This window comes from Salvelinus sp. IW2-2015, linkage group LG34 (assembly GCF_002910315.2).
Source record: "Salvelinus sp. IW2-2015 linkage group LG34, ASM291031v2, whole genome shotgun sequence".
NCBI classification, from domain to species: Eukaryota; Metazoa; Chordata; class Actinopteri; order Salmoniformes; family Salmonidae; genus Salvelinus; species Salvelinus sp. IW2-2015.
Window position 1 is genome coordinate 5,739,798 of NC_036873.1, and position 25,221 is coordinate 5,765,018.

The 25,221-nt window shown below is 42.9% G+C and overlaps 1 protein-coding gene across 1 annotated transcript in view; it reads right to left on the bottom strand.

Moving 5' to 3' along the window:
- Positions 1-24,700, bottom strand: part of fat1a (FAT atypical cadherin 1a) — a 102,359-nt gene extending 77,659 nt beyond the window's left edge. Inside the window, exons 1-3 of the mRNA XM_070437152.1 lie at positions 24,569-24,700; positions 19,320-22,609; positions 1,130-1,444 (exon numbers count right to left, since the gene is read on the bottom strand). Of these exons, the coding sequence (XP_070293253.1) occupies positions 1,130-1,444; positions 19,320-22,581 (3,577 nt within the window). The 5' untranslated portion in view covers positions 22,582-22,609; positions 24,569-24,700. The remainder of the gene's footprint in view (positions 1-1,129; positions 1,445-19,319; positions 22,610-24,568) is intronic.
- Between the last annotated feature and the right edge of the window lie 521 nt (positions 24,701-25,221).

Sequence of the window (25,221 nt, forward strand, 5' to 3'; positions counted from 1 at the left end):
TTTCATATTGAGCTGCTGTTATGCCTTGTAGCGTCTAACTGCTTCGGTAACCCAACTGTAATTACATAACTGGGCATGGGGCCTGCAGATAAGGCCTTTGAAGTCCAGACTGAATTGTAATGAAAGCCAACTGAACAAAGTCAAGCTCTATGATATTATACTAATAAATCACATTCATATATAATAACATGGTATCTGTCCAACTGAATATAAAGTGTGAACAATTCCTCAAAACCCCACCAAAAATAACAGACAGTCCTCTGAAAAAACTACAACATCCACATTCAAAAACTTCGGCTTCCATTTCAAAAGCTTCAGTTTGCAACTTGTACTCCTTTTACTAATATTTCCGGTCATGTTGAAGTCAAATCACTGTCTGCTCCAGTGGGCTTCACCCCCCTCAAGAATAACGATGAAATATTCAACGTTCGTCCATTTTCAGAACACCATATGTGAACACACTGTGCTCTGTGGGTAGTGGGAAAAACCCCTGTAGACATCACTCCTATCGACCATGCTAAAATTGCGTGTGCATACTGGAGATACCGAAGGCTTCTTATAAAACAAGAACAAAAATATTGATATCACCTAGATAACCTACAACTGCCCCCGTGTACCCTCAAAGTCTCAAAGGGCAATTGAACATCTATTCTTTCTACATTTATTCTTTATGTAGAAGCGATATTCATGACCTTGTGAGAGGAGTTGGATTCTTTCAAGTGATGAAATTGGACATGACATTACATACACTTGACTCTCAATCGGTATGTAGCCTATTGCCTACAATCTGTTAGGCAATGGTTAATTGATTGCTGGCCACATTATACGTGGGAGGATAAATCCAAGGCACTGTACRTGCTTCGTGTTTCATATTACAGAACACACGCATTGGAATAGACAAAGCAAAAGACAAGGCCATTTCCAATACATTTCATTGTACCACAAATGGATAACATTAATAACACGTATGAACTTAACTGGTTGTTTTCTGTCTTCCTTTACTATTCTGTCAATGCACTTCATTTAAAGCATAGTAGCACTACACATGTTTGCCTGCGAGAATTCAATTCCACCTTGGGAATCAATAAAGTTAAATTCAGCAAAGTGGCGGCCTTTGCCTTCGTCTTACCCATCTTGGAGTTGATGGCGAAAAATCCCTGCGGGTTGCCACTGGTGATCTTGTAGGAGAGCTTGTCGCCGGCCCGGGCGTCCGGGTCCACCGCCTCGATCTGGATGATGGACACGTCCTTGGGCGAGTTCTCCGCAACCGACGGGTAGTAGACAGGCTCAGAGGTCTGCGGCGCATTGTCGTTGACGTCCTGGACCTCCACGTAGACCTCCACGAAGGCCGAGAGGGGCACCACGCCACCGTCCGTGGCGTACACAGTCAGCCAGTAGTGCGGGGTGGTCTCGTGGTCCAGCAGTTCCTGGGTTCTGATGACCCCTGGGAGAAAGAAAGAGAGAATAATTAGTTCTTAGGGCTCTTTTATTATGAAAGATAAATAAATAAATAAAAATTATATGGAAAACCATAGGGATAGCCCCCTTTTTTTCAATTTTCGCCCAAATTACATACCCAAATCTAACTGCCTGTAGCTCAGGCCCTGAAGCAAGAATATGCATATTCTTGGTACCATTTAAAAAGAAACACTTTGAAGTTTGTGGAAATGTGAATTGAATGTAGGAGAATATAACACAATAGATCTGGTAGAAGAAAATACAAAGAGAAAACCAACCAGTGTTTTTTTACCACCATCTTTGAAATGCAAGAGAAAGGTCACTGTTATAGCCGTCACTCTGGTTATAATTCCGATAGTGTCCACAAGATGGCAGCAGTGTATGTGCAAAGTTTCAGATGGATAACTTGAAGAGTTGACCTACAAGACTTTTAGTGTTGTAGGTCAAAGGGCAAATCTTTAGGGCAAATCTTGAAGGAAACATTCACATTCATATTCCATTTTTCTGCAAGAATATCATCAAATCTGTATACTTGGACTTTGATTCAGCTTTCCAAGTATTAGTAGCCCTATTATAAGTTCAACATTTGCAAAACAACCAGTTTCCATAACTTCATAACTCTGAATATCCTTATAATTTTTGTCCAAAATGAAAAGGCATGCTGTCGTACAAGGTTATTACCTACATTTTACGACATATACATGGTTTCTGGATACTCCCGTAAAGCCCATCTAGCTAGCTTTGTTTGAMSCCGATTGGTGCTTATTTGAGAAAGATACAGCCGTTCAAGTGATGGCCGCCCGAGTCATYGGCGTGCCATGAAGGCGTAGCTCTCTGATCAARWRWGGWWWCCTATAGGATATACTACACCCCTAATGAAATAGTGTATTCTTGTWACCTTCTAGGGTCTCTGAGGAATAGATACGAACGTGATTTGACTCATTCAAACARCGTTTAGGGTGAGATTTTCACAGATTCCTTTCTTTGCAAATTGAACGAGTGGAAATRCAAAATTGATCGTGTGTGCTATATGGACCTTTTTAGSATATGAAAAATTATTTTATTTAACAAAACGACATTTCATGTTATCTCTGGGACCCTTTGGATGATAAATCAGAGCAAGATTTCAAAATGTAAGTACACRTTTCACCTTCAGAGGTGAATTTATCAAACCTATCGCGTTGAAAAAAGTGTTTTGTTGTTAGGAGCTCTCTTCAAACAATAGCATGGCATTTTTTCGCAGTAATAGCTACTGTAAATTGGACAGTGCAGTTATGTTAACAAGAATTTTAGTTTTCAGCCAATATAAGACACTTATATGTACCGACGTGTTGTTTCTCTAAAATCTGCTATCTTGACAAAACGCACTGCATGATTTACAACTGTCCCATTGACGAAACGCCGATCCTTATGAAGATTTATGTAAGAGAAATTCATATAATTGTTTTATATGGAAAACCATTTCACTCGCAGCTTTTTAGATGGAAATTGTCTTAGTCCATACATATAAAAACAATAAGGCCATCACTCAAAAAGTAGTTCAAAGAGCATTCAGCATTCTGCTATGGGATCACACACAAACGCTTAGGAAAAATKGATTTTTCAGTATGTAGATAGCACTTGAAAGAGAACAAAGAAAAAAAGAGAAAGGAAAGATAGGGAGAAAGAGAAACTCATTCAGTGCTATTTTAATCATGGGTAGGTGTCGGTGCACAGCAGTGGGGGGAATATGGTAGGGTAGAAGGTTGGTATTGACATCAGCCCCTGCTGTCTGTTTCTACATGACAGGCCTGGTGTTTTACAGCAGGCCATATGCCATGACGGGCCTATAGCTTTCAGCTGAACAAACAGAGGAGCTTTCAAAGACCTGTTAGGACTAACATTTCACAACAATACTCCCCCCCGATGACTGAAAGGAGATCAGTGGTGGAACCATCAAAACGGCACACTAGAAAGCAGTCTAGTCAGCAATCCTCCTCTGGATGGGTGTACAGTTGTTTCCCTCGAGGATTACCCAACGTTTATGATGTGCTTTCTCATGCACATTTTATTTGGGGCTTTAAATATATATCTGATCATTATGCAGGCTTGTGTTGTGTCATGTCAGGGCTAAAGCAATAGGAAATGACTCAGTTGTTAAGCAGACAATCTCTAGAAAATCTCTTTCCACACGATTTAAGTAAACATTAAAAAAAAAAAATTTAAAGGTCACAATGACCTGTTATCGAAAGCAATAAAAAAGTGAAATCATTGGCCCGGCCCACCGCCGACGATAATAAATGATAATAAAGCCAGGGCGTGGGCCTGGTTCCCGTGTATAGGCAAGCGGTAATCGCATACTGCTGTGCACTAGATATGGCAGAGAGTCTATAACACTGTCCTAGTGTGCCATATACCGAAGAATGATAAGACACTGCTCCATGGCACCTCTCCTACTTYTCCTACGGCCTGCCTTTCAAAAACCTTTGTTGCTCCCTGTAACTCAATCACTTGCACTGCAGGTCTGTAACCGAGAGAGAGGCCTACCTTTCGCCTCAGGGGGGAAAAGAAAGATTCCGGAAAAAGMGAGAACTCCAAAACACCTGTCACTGACATTTCACTTTTCAGAGGTTTCAGAGTTTTTATTCACCTCAGATTTACTGTATCTTATGTCTGAGTCTGAGGTGCTTTTTGTCATTACTCATCATTACTGCTAGCCAGGGATAGCGGTTAGCTTGAGGCGTGTAATAAGGCAGGGAGRCAGTGCGGCAAAGGGGGAAATGGATAGCACTGTAACACTCCATAACACTTCCTACAGCCATGTGACGGTATAACCTGACCCAGAAAATACTCACACCCCTTGACTTATTCCACATTTTGTTTTCTTACAGCCTGAATTTAAAATTGATTACATTTTTTTTTAAATGTCACCTACACATCATGTCAAAGTGGAATTATGTATTTTGAAATTTCTACAATTTAATAACATATTTAAAGCTGCAATGTAGTGAGTTAGTAAGTTTTCCAATTTCTCAAWAAGAAAGGCACCTATATTGGTAGATGGGTAAAACAAATGCAGATGCTGAATATCCCTTTGAGCATTGTGAAGTTATTAATTACACTTTGGATGGTGTATCAATACACCCAGTCACTACAAATATATAGACGTCCTTCCTAACTCAGTTGCCGGAGAGGAAGGATACCACTYAGGGATTTCACCATGAGGCCAATGGTGACTTTAACACAGTTACAGAGTTGAATGGCTGTGATAGGAGAAGCCTGAGGATGGATCAACATTGTAGTTACAAAACTGTAGTTACAACATTGTTGTAGAAACATTTATGGAATCACTACTGTAAGTCGCTTTGGATAAGAGCATCTGCTATTTGACCAAAATGCTAAARTGTAGTTACTCCAATATACTAACCGAATTGTCAAGGGGAAAAGAAGGAAAAACATGCATCCTGTTTGCAAGAAGGCACTAAAGTAATACTGCAAAAATACTGCCCTCTCCATATTTTCAAGCATAGTGGTAGCTGCATCATGTTATGGTATTAGGCTTGGACGGTATACCGTACATTTTAATATTTGTAGTTACTTTTTAAGTAAATACCTGCAGTCAACTTGTGCAATAGGTTAGGAGATAAAGCAGATCGCGTTCTTCATTTCATCTGTCACATTATTTTTCATTATGAAGCTTACCGTTGTTCCCCAGAGCAGTTGAACCGGTCGCGTGTTTGTTTGTAAATAGCACAACTGGTGAAAGTGGGAGCAGCTGAGACCAGCTGTGTATTGACAGGGATCGCGTTTTAYATTGAAAGTAACCAATCTTTTTTTTGGCTTCAAAAGAGTGATCAGCGACGTGCAGCTATAGTTTTCCTTCACAGAAAATACATTAGTGCAACACGTYCGGCAGAAAATAGCTTCCTTTTCATCAGATGACAACAGAAGTGCAACAACAAGTAAATGAGCTAACAATGAAAAAGCAAAGTCTTTTTTGCAAAAAAACAATGCATGGCCATCATATTTCTAATGTTTATCATAGAAAAAATGTAACCAGCTACATTTCCTAATGTTTYGCTTAAAGTTAATATTGCATTTTACCTGAGAAAAGTAGGCTGGCTACACTGAGAAAAGTAGTTACACATCAGTCAGAGCGCTGTCGTTTAATAGAATGCTCATTCGTGAATTCTCATCCGAGTGGAAAAGTGCAACTGAAGCACAACATGTTTGATGCTGAGCAAAAATTACAATAAGAAGCATTTTAGATCTGCATTTACAAAACATAGCAATATATTTCTTATGCGTTTTATTTTTTTTTTTAAATGCGAAAAACAAAACAATTCGGAGACAGGTCGATCCCTAAGTTTAACTTGCTAGTTATCTAAGTAAGTGGCTGAATTAATAAGGTCACGGGGCATCATATTGTGTTAGCTTTCTGCCGTGTTTGAGAAGCCAAAGCCCTTTGAATGAGTTATCTGTACAGCTACCACTGCAGCTTGATTTCCTTGCGTTTTTTCTCCTCTCCGTTCTAGGCCCATCTGCTCCTCCCCCATCTTCTCCAAGCAGAGCAGGCAGGCCCGTTGCCCTAGCGACTCCCAGACTCCATGGTCTTTTTTCAGTTTTTTGGCGCCCCTTGTGTACTAAGCCAGTAATATGGATACCGCCCAACCCTAACGGATATGCTTGTAACCGTTTTCACACGATAAAAAATGTACGGAATGGAGCAAAGCACAGACAAAAATCCTAGAGGAAAACCTGGTTCATTCTGCTTTCAACCAGACACTAGGAGACAAATTCACCTTTCAACAGGACAATAACCTAAAACACAAGGCCAAATCTACACTGGAGTTGCTTACCAAGAAGACAGTGAATGTTCCTGAGTGGCCGAGTTACAGTTTTGACTTAAATCTACCTGAACATTTAAAGCAAGACCTGAAAATGGTTGTCTAGTAATGACCAACAACCAATTTGACAGAGCTTGAAGAATTGTTGAAAGAATAATGGACAAATGTTTCACAATCCAGGTGTGGAAAGCTCTTAAAGAGACTTACCCAGAAAGAATCACAGCTGTAATCGCTGCCAAAGGTRCTTCTACAAAGTATTGACTCAGATTACTTAAATTAGATATTTTTGTACTTTATTTTACTACATTTGCAAACATTTCTAAAAACCTGTTTTCACTTTGTCATTATGGGGTATTGTGTGTAGATGGGTGAGAAAAATATATATTTAATCAATTTTGAATTCAGGCTGTAACACAACAATTAGTTAAGTAAAGGGGTATGAATTAAGTAAGGGATTAAGTAAAGGGGTATGAATACTTTCTGAAGGCATGCAGGGTGTAATATGGTCAATGTCATATGGGCATACAGGGTTGTCAAGGCTTGCTGGCTGGCACCGAATGTGAAATGCACCCAAAAGGGCCATCGTGAGGTGGAAATCGTTTAAAAAAAAAGTGATTATATAACGAAGTAAACAGATTACAAAAATATATATATTGCCAAACAGAAAGTAGTCAAAATGTGCAAGTGTGAGTTTTTTCTCACGGAAGCACTGTCGACTACTCACTACACTCGTTGAGATAGCTTCTGGGAGGAACAGATGTGCAGGGATTTGCAAATGTGAAGCACGAATAAGAAACGTGAGTGCTAATCTGACTGCTAGCGTCCTGCGAGAGCATCGGGAAAGAGTATGAGTGAGTGTGAGAGGTGGAGAGAGAGAGAGAGAGGGTGGAGACTGGGAAAAGGAGTGAGGATGAGATGGAGAGAGCGGTTGAGTGGGTGAAAGAAAATGGAGTGAGAGACTAAGATAGAGGGGAGTGTGTGTGTGTGTGTGTGTGTGTGTGTGTGTGTGTGTGTGTGTGTGTGTGTGTGTGTGTGTGTGTGTGTGTGTGTGTGTGTGTGTGTGTGTGTGTGTGTGTGTGTGTGTGTGTGTGTGTGTGTGTGTGTGCGTTGTACTTTTCCGTGTAAGGATGAGGATGTGTTCTAATCAGACTAAGTGTGTGTGATAGAAGGTGAAAGAGAACAGGTAGAGCGAGAGGGATGAGACATTTGTTGTGCCCGTGCAAAGACGATGCCCCTGCTTGAGTGCTCATCTGTTTGACTGGGAGACACTAGCATAACAGAACCATTCCACTCAGGAGTGTCAGGCTTTTAAGCAGCCCGCTGCCAACCCTAAAGCCATTGGCATGGAGAAGAATACTTTATATTAGTGCAGTTCTGCACTGCAACAGGTGGCTAACAACAAGACTACATCGTCATAGAGGACCTTGACCCAAACTCACCCCTCACAGGAAACGTAAACAAACTGTGGTAGATGAGGTCAATTTGTACGATAGCATTGTAATGGTCGACCGGCAGAAGTAAGAAAGTCCCAATCTTTTTTTTATAGTTTGATGAGGCTCTGGCGCCTAGAATAGTTCAATTTAAAGAGAACCCATTTCGATGAACCTCTAACTGAACACAATGACAATCAGTTGGCATCTACTTTTTATTCAAACATGAATGCGTGACTGGCTTTAAATAGACCTACTAGAAGACAAAGCATCTATCGAAACATATCAAATCAATAGTTGGCTGGATAATTACTCACGGAGTGTATAAATTATGAATCAGAAGGATTTAGCCACCACACCCATACCATTTCATTCCATTTCCTCATGAGTGTCAGGCTTCTTGTTGTGAAGGTCACTGGCTTTAAATAGACCTACTAGAAGACAAAGCATCTATCGAAACAATAGTTGGCTGTATAAATGTGTATAAATGATAAATCTGAGGTATTTAGCCATCGCACCTATACTTCTAGGCTAGTCAAATGAGGAAGTTGCAAAATGTGCCCTTGAGGCAATAAAAACAGTTCAAAGCCTAGGCAACCTACCCAGCCAGACTTACTCTYTCTCCTTTCTTTCCCTCTTCCTTGCATACCCTACGGCTACACCTTCCACAGCCACCTAGCACAGCAGTTAGGCTACACAATAAAAAGAGCTAACGGCTAACGCTGTTCCTACAATTCTGCCATCTCATATAGGCGTGTGAACTGCAAAGTGTGTTCATTTCAATCAGTCTCCGGGAACAGGTCCACCGTGACATTTACTCAATAGCTAGTTACAGCGGGGGAGGCTGGAAGAAGTCCGCTGCGCAACACATAGGCGCTGAGTGTTGTTTTGACAAAATGGTGAAATAACATGGTTGTGGTTCGAGGCGCCGAGGAAAATGGCAGAGGAGGTCTGGAGGTCTGAGGACAGAAAACATTTAAGTAGATTGGATAAAGCCAGCTGATCCAGGGGAAAAACAAAAATGTACCACACAGTGGGGGTAGTAACTGCGGAACTATACTATGATGTTCCCTATTTAGTTCAGAGGATGAGGTGTACTCAGTATTTCTGGCATGTATAGGGCCAAGGTCCCTGTCATGAAAGGGGGTAATTAGTGGGCGGGGGGCTAAATTGGGGAGAGACAAACTCTTTTCCCCAGAAGGCCTTGTAACTACAATGGCGCCGCCACAAATGGAGGGGATTGCACATGTCATGGATATCAAAAGCTGGCAATTGAAACAAATTAGAGCGCCAAAAAGATTAGCAGTTGTCAAAAAAGGATKAGGATTTGCAAAATCTTGTTTATCCCCCGTGCTTATTTTCATATGGTAGCACGCCGTCTACTTCAGAAACTGAGTCAATATCACATTTTTCTGGCATTGAAAACGTGTAATGAGGAATTAGGCTGCAGTCAACTTTACACAGCCCAGAGAAAAACTAGTTTCACCGTTTTTCTATTGTCGACAAAGATATCTACAGAAGTCGAGATGGTCTTCCGGTGACCTTCACAACAAGAGGCCGTACAGGAATAATTTACGCGCTTCGGAGACCACGAGAGAACAAAAAACGTGTCTTCTCAAGACCGAGAGATCAGCTCTTTCGGCTTACGCCAGCACTCCCTTGGTCGGCACTTGAAAAAGTCAGACGTCTGCTTTGAACCACCTCTTGGTAATTCTGCTCTCCTTTCCCCTCGCATTCCTCAGCCTTCTTAGGACTCCTGCCTCACATGTCTACATAAACTTTCTCAGTCCACCCCCCCCTCTTCTCTTTCCACCGGCCCTGGCGAAATGCTTCAAATTCCTCCACCACGTAGAGCCCTGGGTGTATTAGAAATAGAGTCCTGAGCTAAGCTTCCCATGCCCCCGCAACTTAAATCAAATYGTATCTTTGGTTCCAAGAGTTCTCAGAAGCTAAGCCCTGCACTTCCAACATTTTTCAGTCCATACTGTAAGTATTAATTCCTGAAACTTTTGAAAAATTCACAAGGCTATGAAGTGCAGCCAAAGGAGGAAAAAATCCACCTCATGGGATGACCACATAGCCTACAGGGCTCGCTGTCGCACTCATCGTCTTTATTACTTTATAGAATGGTGGATATTTCTGAATACTGCAGACAGCTCGAGTTACACACGGTAACACATCGGCTAAAGGCTTAGAATCACCATGCAAAAGAGGACTTAGCAGGCTATTGAAGTGGCAAAGACCATATCGGGGKCATTGACCAAATATGGTGGCGCTTTGAAGAGTGACCAGCATTCAGGGGGTATTCAGTACGTTAGTGTAGATCCGGGAAAACCATCATCCAAACAGCTGCATGATGAGTTCACACAGTCTCTCAACACAAAAGTGCATGTCTCTCTGCTTGCCGTGTGATTACCGCACGGCAAGCGGTGCCGGAGCACCAAACCAAACCAACAGCTTCTACCCCCAAACCATAAGACTGCTGAATAGTTATTAATAAAATGGCTACCCGGACTATTTACACCGACCCATTATATTTTTTTGCACTGACTCTATGCACACTCACTGGACTACCCACACACTCATGCATACTACACCGACTCCGACGCACACACACATGCTTACAAACTCAAAACATACCACATGTGCATATTGATGCCACACGCACACACCAACACACTCACACTTTCACACACACTGCTGCTCCTCTGTTTATTATCTAACCTGATTGCCTAGTCACTTTMACCCCTACCTACATGTCCCTATTACCTCAATCACCTGAACTTCTTCATACCCCAGCACACTGACTCGGTACCGGTACTCCTTGTATAAAGCCTCATTATTGTTATTTTATTGTGTTACAAATTCCTTTTTTCCCCTTCATTTTAGCTCATTTCCATACTTTTTAACTCTGCATTGTTAGGAAAGGGCTCGTAAGTAAGCATTTAACAGTAAAGTTTACACTTGCTGTATTCGGCGCACGTGACAAAACAAAATGCAATTTGATCTCTCGTTGACCCGATGATCCTCTGCGTTGTGCCCCCACCAACCACTTCCGCTTCGCGCATCATTGTGCATTTTGTATACAATCGCCACCGGAGGCATAAAACAGYGCTATCAACAGCTGGGCTTAAGGAAAACGGTACCTTAAAACTTTAGACAAACTGAATCATTTCAGACAACTTAACAATGTGTGCTTCACTCTACATACTGACCTAATCGTATAGTCTTAAAAGGACTAAAACTGCATTAGCAGACCAGTGGCACATTCATGTTTTAAAGCGGCATGGATATTCAAAACTATAGCTTCATGACACTGTGTAATAAAATAAGAATCATATTCTAGATTCTCTGGCCCAAGGAAAGAAATGAAAGAATGGCTGCATTCATCTGGAGTGAGGGGAATAGGGGAGAATGTAGCAAGATAGACAGTGAAAGAGAGAGAGTCTTTAATGAACAAAAGGGGAGTGATGCAATGAGAACATGCCTGATGGGATTTTTCTCTTTTTTTCAGGCAGAATTTAGCCAATTAATTCCAGTTGAGGAAGCCTATTGGGACATGCCCAGGCAGTTTCCATTGTCACCAGAGTGCAGTGTTATTTCGAAAGCCTCAGAGCGGGCCTGTGAGCTGGGCACCTGGTTTAATATCACGTTATAAATTTAAGACCTGTTACCTCCCGGCCCTCCGGTGCCATGCCCCGTTCCTCTGACAATAGTGGGCGCGATGCACCGTCTGTCTTCCCCTTATCACAAAATGTTTATGAAGCCCCCTGAGATAGTTGCCCACTGACACCGACTGTACTCAATGCGCTGCGGTAAATGGTTCCTGTGGAAAGGTCTTTTTTTGAAGACAGATAAGGCGCTTTGAAATATAAGCCAGCTCTCATTTTCCAAGAGGCTGCCGTGCTGACATTTACAAAGGTTGATTATTTTTTCATTCAATTATTATTGTCTTCAGAGATTAGAGTGGTATTTGATCTTGCAACCTTTCGATTACTGACCCGACGCTCTAACCACTAGGCTACCTGCCGCCCCCTATATACCGCCTATTTGAGGGCGGCAGGTAGCCTCGTGGTTAGAGCGTCGGGCCAGTAACCGAAAGGTTGCTTGATTGAATCCCCGAGCTGACAAGGTAAAAATGTGTCGTTCTGCCCCTGAACAAGGCAGTTAACCCACTGTTCCTAGGCCGTCATTGTAAATAAGCATTTGTTCTTAACTTCTTATGGCTGMWGGGGCAGTATTGAGTAGCTTGGATGAAAGGTGCCCAGAGTAAACGGCCTGCTCCTCAGTCATAGTTGCTAATATATGCATATTATTATTAATATTGGATAGAAAACACTCTGAAGTTTCTAAAACTGTTTGAATTATGTCTGTGAGTATAACAGAACTCATATGGCAGGCAAAAACCTGAGAAAAAATCCAAACAGGAAGTGGGAATTCTGAGGTTGGTCGATTTTCAACCAAGATCCTATTGAAATCACAGCGAGATATGGATGAGTTTGCACTTCCTACGGCTTCCACTAGATGTCAACCTTGTCTGATGCCTCTACTGTGAAGGGGGGCCGAATGAGACAGGAATTAGTCAGGTCTGCCATGACCTGACCATGCTTTGACCATGCGCGTTCACATGAGAGGGAGCTCTGTTCCATCGCTCATCTGAAGTCAATGTAATTCTGCGGTTGGAACGTTAGTCAAGATTTATTTGAACAACATTCTAAAGATTGATTCAATACATCGTTTGACATGTTTCTACGGACTGTTACGGAACTTTTGGACATTTTGTCAGCTTTTAGTGAACGCGCTTCCTGACGTTGGGTTTGTTTACCAAACACGCTACAAAAATAGCTATTTGGACATAAATGATGGACATTACCGAACAAAACAAACATTTCTTGTGGAAGTGGGAGTCCTGGGAGTGCATTCCGACGAAGATCAACAAAGGTAAGTGAAGATTTATAATGCTTTTTATGAGTTTTGTTGACTGCACAATTTGGTGGGTAACTGTATAGCTTGCTTTTGTGGCTGAACGCTGTTTTCAGATTATTGAATATTGTGTTTTGCCGTAAAGCTTTTTGAAATCTGACACCAGCGGTTGCATTAACGAACAAGTGTATTTTAATTCTATGTAAACATGTATCTTTCATCAAAGTTTATGATGAGTATTTCTGTTATTTGACGTGGCTCTCGCAATTTCTCCGGATATTTTTGAGGCATTTCTACATGGGCCAATGTAAACTGAGGTTTTAGGATATAAATATGAACTTAAATCGAAATTAGACATATATGTATTGTGAACATGAAGTCCTATGAGTATCATCTGATGAAGATCATCAAAGGTTAGTGATTAATTTTATCTCTTTTTGTGCTTTTGTGACTCCTCTCTTTGGCTGGAAAAATGGCTGAATTTTTCTGTGAGTTGGTGGTGACCTAACATAATCGTTTGTGGTGCTTTCGCTGAAAAGCCTATTTGAAATCGGACACGTTGGTGGATAAAACAAGATTACCTTTAAAATGGTAGAAGATACATGTATGTTTGAGGAATTTTAATTATGAGATTTCTGTTGTTTGAATTTGGCGCCCTGCACTTTCACTGGCTGTTGTCATATCGATCCCGTTAATGGGATTGCAGCCATAAGAAGTTTTAACCGATTTGCCTTGTTAAATAAAGGTAAAAAATGAATATATATATATAAATAAGAGGCATTACAGTTGTTGAGAGGTATGACAGGAATGTTGGGACAGTATTGGAGTTTAAATGCATGTTTGGGCAGCATTTTCTATCCCAAGCTTTCTAACCCTAAGAGGCAACCATGGCACCTAGGCCTAAATATGTCACTTCTCCATCTGTATAACACGGGACTTGAACTCAGTGCCATTAAGCTGCTGTCTCTGGTCATGCTACCGTAATTCTGATGTTTCCTGTCTTTGGTCTCTACATTGGCAGCTTAACAGCGAACATGACGGATGGGGAATTCGAAAGGAGCATCTTCATCTCTCGCTGTTTGATTTTAAGTGGCTCTCTCTCAACACATGAAACCTCAAGACTCGTTGCGCCAAGTACCATTTCACTTTGACATTCAGTCAGTTACGCTTTGAAGGCCAATGCATAATATAGAGAAAATAAACAACCAGCTAAGCCTCTGTCGGTTACCCCCTTCACTGCGGTAAACTCCATTTTGATTGGGGCAATGATCGGAAAACAACGACTTCACATTCAGGTGAACATGYCACARGGAACTGCAGGTATTTTCAAAGKAACATGGGAACACACGCCAAGATAGAGAACTGAACAACAAAATGGTTTCTTGACCCAAGTTTCATCATTCTAATTATCCCAGTAAACTTCACTAAAATGTATTTGATGCTTTTCTTTCCTGTCAAATGTGTGACAAACATGTAGTTACTGCAGTCTTGTATGTGTCTGCAGAATCTCTGTGCAACCATTACTTTAAATGTACAGTAGTTTACATGAAAAGAAAATGKCCCCAATCATTATTAGCCGTTTGTCTCAATTGACTCGATTAGCATGACAAGAGTTCATTCGCAATCGAGCACGCCATCTGCACGCGGCACCTTTACAGGTTTCAAAAAAATACTTAATGGGCTGAGAGAAGCAACAAATGAAAGTGTGCTTTTCATTTAGCACCCTACAATCAACTTCTGCCCGCTGCACATTCCTGGTCCCGTCGCCCCAGCAACGGTGSTCAAGCAAAGACCATTACAAGTCATGTGGCTCTTTTCAGTGTGCTGAAGAAGTCACACTTCTGGCTTCAGCTTCTGCGTATAGAATCAAAAAAATAGAAGGGACCGGGCACGGGTGCTTGGGTTCAATCAATCTCCCATGAAGCTTTGGTTGTGCAGACACGGCTATCGCCTCCCACTATCGCCCCCCACCCCACTCACCCTGGGATAGTGAAGGAAGCCAAACATGAAAAKACAAAACCATTCGGCAAATACCTCCCTTATCTGGCATCACTGAGGGTCGGCCCTACCTTGCTCTCGACAGGAAGGGCAATGGGGGGACAATTTGGGGAAGAGAGGGGGAGGAAGGCCCAATTTGAAGAGGGGACAACACAAGCTCACAGAACTTTGCCATTACACATCAAACTATTTCATTTGCTTCCACAAAGAGCTCTTTCAGCACACCGGCTGCCTCCAACTTGAAGCGAAAGGGCAACGCATACATTATCCAATGAGCAAAGGGCAATGCATACATTATCCAATGAGCAAAGGGCAATGCATACATTATCCAACGAGCATCTGGACGGAAGAGGCGATTCACTGGGGCTGTTTGAGACTCCTTCCCTTTTTCCTACATAAATGCAAAGGGTGGATGATGTTGTTTGTCATGGGCTGTGCTTGATTAATGGTGAGGTAAGCTATAGGCCTAGGCCCTATATGTTAAAAATATAGGGCCTAGGCCTATAGCTTACCTCACCATTAATCAAGCACAGCCCATGACAGTAGTAAAGCTGAAGAAATGTGTAGGCCTTCATGCGGTGTGCATGAAGGCCTACACATTTCTTCAGCTTTACTACTAGTATATTTTAAGCCTGGAGACTTTCATCAATATGCATTTTCACCTCTTTTTTCCATGCTCTTCTTCCTCCAGTTAAGTGAAAGAGTGCAAATTGAATTATCACATCTTGGTTGTTCACCATAGTTCACAAAGTAGGCTAACGAACTTAAAGACATGCCTTCAATAGTGCTGTCAAAACAGCATCAAAACTAGCAGTTCCTGGAGAAGAAACACAATGAGAGAGAGTCTGGTCGAACTAGCCCTTTGCGTCAAAGGCTGAAATACAAGGTATTAGAAGTTCTAACAGAAAGACATGCTTAATTGATCACAGAGGACCCTTCCCTGACCTCATAAACGGCAGTCAATCCTTTAGTGCAAGCACCAAGTCTAATTGATCTACTTGGAGAACTGTCTGCATCGACAACAACGTACCAGTAGGGGACATAYAGGGCCKAGGCCTATAGCTTACCTCACCATTAATCAAGCACAGCCCATGACAAACAACATCATCCACCCTTCCCTCTTCCCTAAGCAACAACAGCTGCATTACTGGCTTTTTTTTATAGGAACGTCAGTGAAAGCATTTATAGTGCGCTGCAGAGTGAAGACCATTAAGAGTCGATCTCAATTTAGATGCACMGAGAGAATGGAACGTCCAGTGGCTTTGTCCCAAAACGAATACCACTCACCAGCTCGGCAACCCCACAACAACAACTTCTACTAGTGATGAGGGGGGTTGTATTATAATTTTTTTAAAGATACACATAGCATCGACAATATCGCAATATAGTTTGGAGCTAGGTGGCTGTACCTGCACCAAAATAATTGCACCAGTATTTTTCCTTCATAGCTTGTTCTCCATCTTTTTAAATAGGGAGCCATTTTCTTTTTAGCACTTTTATTTCTATGACTGATCAAAACTTGTTTCTTCATGGCTCCCTCTTGCCCCTCTGCAGCAGACATATTGTGAGCAATATGTTTGGAACATCGAATCGCAATATATATATACAGTAGAATCATGAGAAATACAATAAACACTGTATTGGCACCTAAGTATTGTGATAATGTCTTATGTTGAGGTCTCTGGCAATTCCCAGCCCTAACTTCTACGCCCAACCACAACAACCACCCTCTCACTTGAAGCCTCAACTAGCCTGTTTTATAAAATAAGTCCATCTTGTTGTTCTTCTCTCTGTATCGCGACCTCAAGCTCCAGCTGTTTGTTCCTTTTTCCAACTGAAGGTTTATTAAATCAAGGAACTAGATTCCATGCCTGGCCCTGGAAACATCAATCAGGTTAGCGGGCATACCTAGCTGGCCTTAAGTGTGTCAGGCCCCCATTAGCTCGATAACCCCAACAGCAGTGTCTGAGCCACGAGGCCAGAATTAGCCTGGACTGCACACAAAACTCACCAGGGCTCCACATAGCCCCACCCCCAGCTCTAAACATGTTTGTGTGATGTGCAGACGTAAATACAAGGGCCAGAGATCCAGATGGGCCAGACGTTTGGCAGTAATAGCCGTCTACAGTCGGACAATAAGAACTGGATGGGGGGGAACATGTTGATCCTATCTTAGAAGTAACAACTTTCTGGGTTTTGCTAATCTTATCTTGGCCTAAAAATGGTTGAATTACTGCTGTTAGCAAAGACAAACCCTGAAACGGGTGAAAAAAATATATTGAAAGCTGAAGTGACAAATTAATTTCCGCCTCTGTTCACTGAACTAAATTAAGCTAGTAACTAACTAAAGTTCAAGATTTAGGCTTAAGGAGATAAACTGAGAGCCAAAATGGTATCTTCTTGGTGGTAAGATGAGAGGTATGGGAGTCAAATTGSCACTAAAGACCTTTTCATTTGCACATTCCTCATCAMTACCCCTCCATTCTCAAACCCAGGGTTCCAAGAGGATACAGGGAATAAATAAAGCATGCATACGGAGAACATGAGATTCCAAAAGGCATTTAACTTAACCAGCCACAGATGTTAGCCAGCCTTCCCATACTAGCCCTCTCATAAAAACTTTTCCAGAGCTTAAGGTGTGTGTGGCTTCTGGCATGTACCCTTTGGTTTTAGCACTTTTTCATTTGTTTTCTTCTCTTCTCAACCTTTGTTTTTCTACTTGTCGGAAAGCACTAGCTGTAGCTGCATGGCTGGGTGAAAGTGATGCTGGGYGTGTTTGACATCGATTCTTGTAGAGCATAATCCTCGTGTGGTAACCTTGCACCCCCCTCTGCTCAGACCCAGACCAACCCCCCAAACCACCTTTAGTCAATGCATGAATTCCCAGGAGGCACACCGCTGCCTTGGGCATATTTGGTTTGCTACCASCTCTGGCTGTGATCCCTAACAACGGGACTGAATAGCAGGACAATCCTATCATTGCCACTCCTGATAAATCACTCTGAAGGACATGGAGGTCGAGGACAGGGGAGGAAGAGCAGGTCAGGAGCTCCCGGTGACCTGCATCCAATACATCCAGGAGTGGGATATCAAACAAGAAGTGGGTGTCCTTCACGGAAACAAGAACACTTCAGAGATTCATCCTAAGATCCACAACCCCAAGCCAAGGGCCAAGTCTCAACTAACAAACCCCAGAGCAGAAATCTCTGTTGCCTAAATATAAGGCACTTCGTTTCAGATGTCAATTCCCTAAAGAGTGCATTGTGTGTGAGAAAGTTTCTGGAAACTTTGATGAGTGGGACCGAAGCCATTTTTAAACCAATCTCAGATGAGTTTCAAATTGCATTTCAAGAATCAAAGGCTCGCTCCAGTTTGCTCTATTTACATTTTCCCTCTGTATCTTTGAACAAAAGAGGTAGAATTATCTACAAGCAACAATCTGACAACTACCCCAGAGAGAACAATCACACTAAGACTGGACAGGCACAATAGCCGACAGATGGTCCTTAAGGAGCAATGCTTCATGCCAGCTCATCCCGTCATGCTAAATTTACCAGCAAAGAAAGTGTGATTTCCCCACAGGTTCATGGAAGGCCCAGCTAATTTACTCCGCTTAATAAAGTGTATGCCTCCACCTGAATCTAAATTAACATTCTCTCGTCAATTTCTCATTTAGTTACTTTAAAACCTGTAAATTACATTTCCAGAGACTTTGCATTGAACTTCCAGACTTAGGGGATAGACTACATATATGCTAAAAACTTGATGTTTATTCATCAAGTTTCACCGGCCCATTTGTACATTAAATATGTATATTCCTATGCAGAAATACATTTTAAAAGGGAAAAACTGGCACTAAGCCACCCAGAGTATGGTGCCTATGTTTAAAATGAAGGGCAGCAAGTCAGGTCTGCGCACCCAAAATGGGGTGACCAGTAGCTTTTTGTGGCAAAACCGTTTGAATTCCAGACTGTTTATTTTTAAACCCTTGGCACAGGTGTTTTAACGTCCGTGAGCAGCTGAAAAAAAAGTATTACTACTTTCTTTGTAAGACCACAAAGAGGCCAGCAAGGGCATATCGCCAGCAACACAAACATTTAGATTTGCAATACTAAAGAAGATATGACAATCACAGAAAAATAACTTTCATCATACAAACAAGTTCCATCTCATGTGGGATGAGCCAGCATGAAACATGATTAAATTTGCATATGACTCGTTTTTCAACATTGAAACAAAATGCAGTGTTCAGCACAACAGTGCTCGTGTGGGAAAGGGGGAGTCAGTGGGTAAAATCACTAAGCAACCCTCTTAATTCCACGGCAACTAGTTTGGAATGTCTACTGCAGGTCTAGGACACAGCTGCTCCAGCTGTTCCTGCCATCAATTCTCTTCGCTCAGACAGAAAAATTAAAGGAATCAGGAAGCTTAGCAGTTCTCCAGGAAGCGAACCTCACCTCTATTCACCATTTACCCCCACCACTGATATTTCAGGGAGGGGGGGGGGCATGGGCAGAAGAGCACAGTCTGCACAGATACGTGGGATTGCACCCTATTTCGCATCCCAGTCATTTAAAATTCATGCATGCCCATTTGGTGCCTTAAATAATAAATTATAAACAAAATGGGCCTCCACATAGGGGCAATATGGTAATGACAGAGGAAAAGAAAGTGAGAAACTCACCAGTATCTTCATCAATGGTGAATATCCCTAGGCCAGAACCGTCCCGTATTGAGTAGCGTATTTCTCCGTCTCTTCCTTTGTCTTCGTCYTGAGCCGTTACTTTCATTACGGATGTCCCAATGAGGACGTCCTCTTTTATAAATCCTTTATCCACAAACGAGGGGAACCACGGGCGATACAGATTCTCGTTTACGTCCACTACATCCACCTCAATAAAGCACGTCGACGATAAAGACATGGGCTTCCCTTTGTCCTTGGCTTTCGCCGTGAGATTGTACACCTGCTTTTTCTCRTAATCCAGATTCTGCAGGATGCGTACCGCGCCGCTGACTTTGTCCACATCGAAGTTGCCGTCCCCGTTATCGATGAGGCTGTACCGTACCTGACTGAACAGCCCGACATCCGGGTCGTGAGCCTCCAGCCACATAATCACAGTGCCGATCGGGAGGTCCTCCCTCACTTTCACGCTGTAATTTGACGGGATGAATTTGGGAGGATTGTCATTGACGTCCTCGAGAATGACCTTTAGCAACACTGTAGACACGAGTTGAGGTTCATTAACGGCCTGGTCACGTGCAGCGATCTTCAGAATGTAAACCGGGTGCACCTCGCGATTCAGCGGCTTTTTCACCGTCACTACTCCAGTCAGCTCATCAATGGCAAACTGGTCAGTGTCGGCCACAATCGAATACCTGATTACTCCGTTATCTCCCTGGTCCTTATCGGTGGAATCCACCTGGACGATTTCAGTGCCCACTGGTGTGTTTTCACTTATTTCCAACGAATATGAGTCTTGCAAGAACTGCGGACTGTTATCGTTAGCATCCAAGATCTTAACGTCTAAAAGACGGGAGGAGGACTTCTGGGGTATTCCTAGATCGTAGACTGTGACGTTMAGTGTGTAGTGGTCCGTCGTTTCCCTGTCCAGTGGAGTGTGAACCAAAAGCCAACCGGTGTTCATATCTACAATGAAACGACTCTCTGTATCTCCTCCTGAAATAACGTACACCAGTTTTCCGTTAAAACCACTGTCTGTGTCGGAGGCGCTTAGATGGACTAYCCTAGCCCCAACTGGAAGGTCCTCTTTGACCTCAATGACACTGGGGAAGGACTCTGCAAACTGAGGAGAGTAGCGGTTAACCGAATGGATGTCCATGAAGTTATCGTCAGGCTCAGTTGGGGCTTGGATCTTAGTGCCATGAAGCAGCTTTTCTGCCAACATGGTAGCAACCCCAGTATCGACGCATTTCACTTGGACAGGCTTGCGAGCTGTGATGACAATGATGTTCATAATCATTGGTTCAGTCTCATGCTCTCCATCACTGGCTCTGATGTGTAAGCTATGGAAGGACACTTTAGCTGCCTCCCCTTCGCTTAGTGTTCGTTTCAAAGAAAGCACACCCGAGTTGGAGTTCAATTCAAAGAGATCAAGATCATTCCCAGCTTTGATGTCGTACCGCACTAGCTGCAATTCGTCAGCATCAATAGCAGACACCGTCGTTATCTGCTCTCCCACGCCATGGTCTCTAGGCACCGTGACTTCACAGTCGACGTTTTCGAATAGAGGCTTATTGTCATTCAGGTTATTCAGTGTGACAGTAACTGATGACTCCACCTCCCGTCGGAAAGGGGTACCCCAGTCTGAAGCCCTAATTTTGAGATTGTAAATCCTTGGCATCAGCTCATAATCCAGCTCCTCTGAGGTGCTGATGACACCAGAGAAGTAGTCGATGACAAACGGCTGCGGGCTCACGTTGGCAATGCTGTAGGTCACATACCCGTTCTCGCCACTGTCTAGATCAGTGGCTTTCACTGCTAACACGTTAGTCCCTACGGGTACATTCTCATCAACGGTGGCCTTGTACGAGGTCTGTTGGAACTCAGGGGCATTATTGTTAACATCTATAATGTCAATGATAACCTTAGTCGCTGCCTTTTTGTCACTGGTAATAACTTGTAGTTCAAATTTTGTGGCATAATCCGCATAGATGGGTCCAGCTGTGGTGATTAAGCCAGTTTCTGGATTAATAGCAAAACGATTCTTCTCTGCCATATATCTGAAAGCATACTTCAACTGTGGATACTTTGGCAAGGCAGTTACCATAGCAACGGGTGTATGGAGAGGGGCAAACTCACTGAGATTGACCCTATAAACAGCTTGTTCGAATTTAGGGGGGCCCACTTTAAACTGAGGGGATGTTACATGTACCACTTTCGCTGAGGAAAACTGTGGGGGGCTTCCTTTGTCCTTGGCCTGTAACGTGAGGTTGTATCCGAARGTCTGGGTGTCCCAGTCTACATCCTTGACAGCTTTGATTTTGTACTCCTTGCTCCCGGGACTAGTTCTCATGGCCTTAAACTGCTGGAGGGGGTCGCCCGCCACCACGCTCAACGACGCGATCTCCCCGTTTGGTCCYTGGTCGTTGTCCTCGACGGTCACTATGGCRTAGGTGGGGTCGCGGTCGGCGCCCGAGGGCGCCAGGGTGACGGCGGTGATGACAGGCGCGTGCTCGTTGGCCTGCTCCACCCTCACCGTCAGCYTGGCCATGCTACTGAAGCCGCTGCTCCCGTASAGCTTCATGCCTCGGTCCACSGCCAGGATCTCCAGGTCATACAGCTTGGTCTCAGAGTGATCCAGCTTGCCCGTCAGCGTCACCACCCCGCTTGTGGGGTGGACGGCGAACATATCTGTCCACTCCCGGAAGCTGTAGTAGTACTCSCCGTTCGTCCCRATGTCGGCRTCCGTGGCTGTGACCTTGGCCACRCTGGTCCGTATGGCCGTGTTCTCGAGCAGMGAGATGCTGTAGGAGGTGGGAGAGAAMAGAGGCCTCAGGTCGTTGGTGTCCTGGACCTGGACCTTGACTCGGGTGCGAGCCTCGACGTCGGTGCCCCTCTCCACAGCTTTGACAGTGAGCAAGTAGTGGTCTTTGACCTCCCGGTTCAGAATGGCAGTGCTGCCTCCTTTGGTCCTTATCCTCAGGAAACTAAAGTCTCCCAGGACGTAGTCCTCTGCTTTGAAAAGGTTCTCATTGTCTCCTGACACTATTTTGTACCGTATCTCCCAGGTGGGGTCTGTGATGTAGATGCCCATCTTCGCATGACTCTCCAAGTAGGTCTTAGCAGCAGAGTTCTCGTATATGGTGGCATTGTAAACAGAGTGAGTGAACTGCAGGACCAATGCCTTCTCCGTCCTTTGGTTCCCTGTGCAGCCGCAGAGGAGCTGCAGGAGCAGCACGAGCAGTGAAGTCAAGTATTTCCCCATTTTCGTACCGTGTTCTCTACCAAWCCACCTGGAGACACACAAAACAGAAGGTTAGAATCAAGCTAAAAAAAATCAACATAAAATTCAAGATTTAATACATTTTTCAGAAAATCTCAATAGGGATGGATCAGTGCTTTAATTTAAGAGCATAATAAAATATGTCTTTATGCTAACAAGCAAACGGGCTAAATGTTGAACCTTCCTCGGAGAATTGTGGTTTTACAGTGGCACGGTGGACGGCTGCTGTTAATATCTGCTTGACAAAGGTCTCTAACCTTACTCCTCTCTTTACTGTGAGCCTCAATGGACTCCTTTAAATGGCATGACAAATGATGGTCAGGCTGATGAATGGGTGTTATGTTAGAGGGGAAGAGGGAGAAAAGATATAGGCCAAATAACTTGTTTATCTTCGCCGGCATTACTCTTAATATTTCGGCAACAGGTTTAACAGAAAAGATACWCYRCGTAAATAAGTTTAACTGTTTCAAAGCACAATTCAGAGACTAGTCTCTTCACTTCAGAACATATACTCATTTAATTCAACCCTCTATGTAGAAATGATGACGGAGGTCATTGKTAGTGACAAAATAGCTGTACGGCGTTCAAGTCTCACTTATTCCATTGCAGGTCAAGCGAAARCGGACTTCAAAGCTATGATAAGCAGATTTCGCAATTCCTTCTATCAGCCTTAAATTGCACATCTTCGAAATGCTTTGATCTACATGACATTGKAAAAATAGCTCAAGCAGATACATTACACGGAGAAAGGATTGGAAATGGTGGAAAAGTGGTACTGTCCTCGCATAACTAGATATGCAAACKGACTCAAAATAGATGGTCTAACACGAAAGGAAGTGACATTCAGGCATACAGGTTTGTGCTCATATTGGATTTCACATGTATATTATAAGTACATCATTRTGCCTGGAAATAGTGTATGATGAAAACAACTSAATTCTAGCCAGAAAAGCTGTTTCTATACTGGCTCTGGGGCCTTAGTTCCTGAGCTTGGCTACTTTCTGTCTAGTAGGCTGTGCTATAATAAACACAGTGCTGCTCTTTGGGCTTTTAAAGGGTTGCCATCTGGAAAAGCACATCCCAGCCTAATGACGGACACTGTTGTCCAGCTGCCTTAGATCATGCTGAATGTATGTAGGCAATAGACTACATCTATACATTTTATGGGGCTAGTAGCATAATGCATGCATGAGAACTTTCAACAAGAAAAAAGTATGCCTTGAGGATATATTTTTTCCCCCCTGAGGATTAGGTTAACTATTCATGTCTTCAGTGTAGGGCTTTATGGCACGGTCATATCAGGTTAGTAAGCAATCRTAAGTCAAATAAATACATGTACAATGTTTTTTTTTAACTAAGTCTGTATACACATCCAGGATTTTTCAACTGCTGAACTAGGCTATTCCTGGCAAATCAAAGAATGAAAAAAAAAAAAATGATATTTACATGTTATGTATAATAATGAACTTTTTTGCAGAATTCATATTCTTGGAAGATGGCAAAAGACAAAAACTAAACAGCTTCGTGAAAATCATTGCTTGCTGTCTGTTGTTTAATTGTCCAACACATCCACCAACGGTCACCATTCCTATTCATTTCACGTAGACACCGCAGCCGTGCGGGAGCCAGATGTATGGATTGTTTAAAGAAATGGCAACAATGACCGAACCGCCAACACAACACAATGTGTAAAACAATTCCCACAAATAAACAAAAGGCGTAAAACAGTGACCAACTTCCAAAGTCTCTCATTTCGATAGTAGCCGATTTAATAGCTTTCCTAAACACTTTAAAACGTTAAACTTCACTGGAGGAAGGAAAGGGCTCTGATTTCAGTCCACTGCTCGAGCGCCACTGACAGAACTAGTCCGGTCGGACTATCTCAACTTTTAACTCCGATTCACAAACCACACAAACAACTTAATTATTCACAGGAAAAGTGCTACAACAAATAGATCACATTACATACCTATTGCCTCATTAACGGCGTGGATTTGGCGGTTTTTCATGTAGTTTGTAAGGTACGAATGTCTGCATGGTAACTACGTGGACTTCACTCTCCGCGACTCTATCCACTTTCCACTTCTTCTCGTTGCTCCCTTTCTTCCACACTGAATTCGCCTAGTATCTCTCCGCGTTGCGCACGCCCGGATCTACTTTTCTGGCATGAAGATAAAACAACCAGCTCGCTCCCCCGCTTTAAGAACCGAGATAACGGTTAACTTTGATCGGCTATATTCCCTAATCTAATTTCAATGATTTATTCCTTCCTAGGCTATAATTACTATTTTGTATTTTTGTGTAACCTTTATTTAACTAGGCAAGTCAGTTAAGAACAATWTCTTATTTACAGTGACGGCCAAACCCGGACGACGCTGGGCCAATTGTGCGCCACCCTATGGGACTCCCAATCACTGCCGGATGTGATGCAGGCTGGATATAATAATAGGCAAATCATATAAAATAGGATTTCATAGGGAAAAGTCATGCCAATACCTATGCACTATTATCCTATATGATTGCATGTTACATGCATCCATAAAGTGAACATTACACTTCATTACAATTCCCCCAATGTAGGCTTACAATGTTTTGGCACATTTACGCACGGTGCCAATAGTG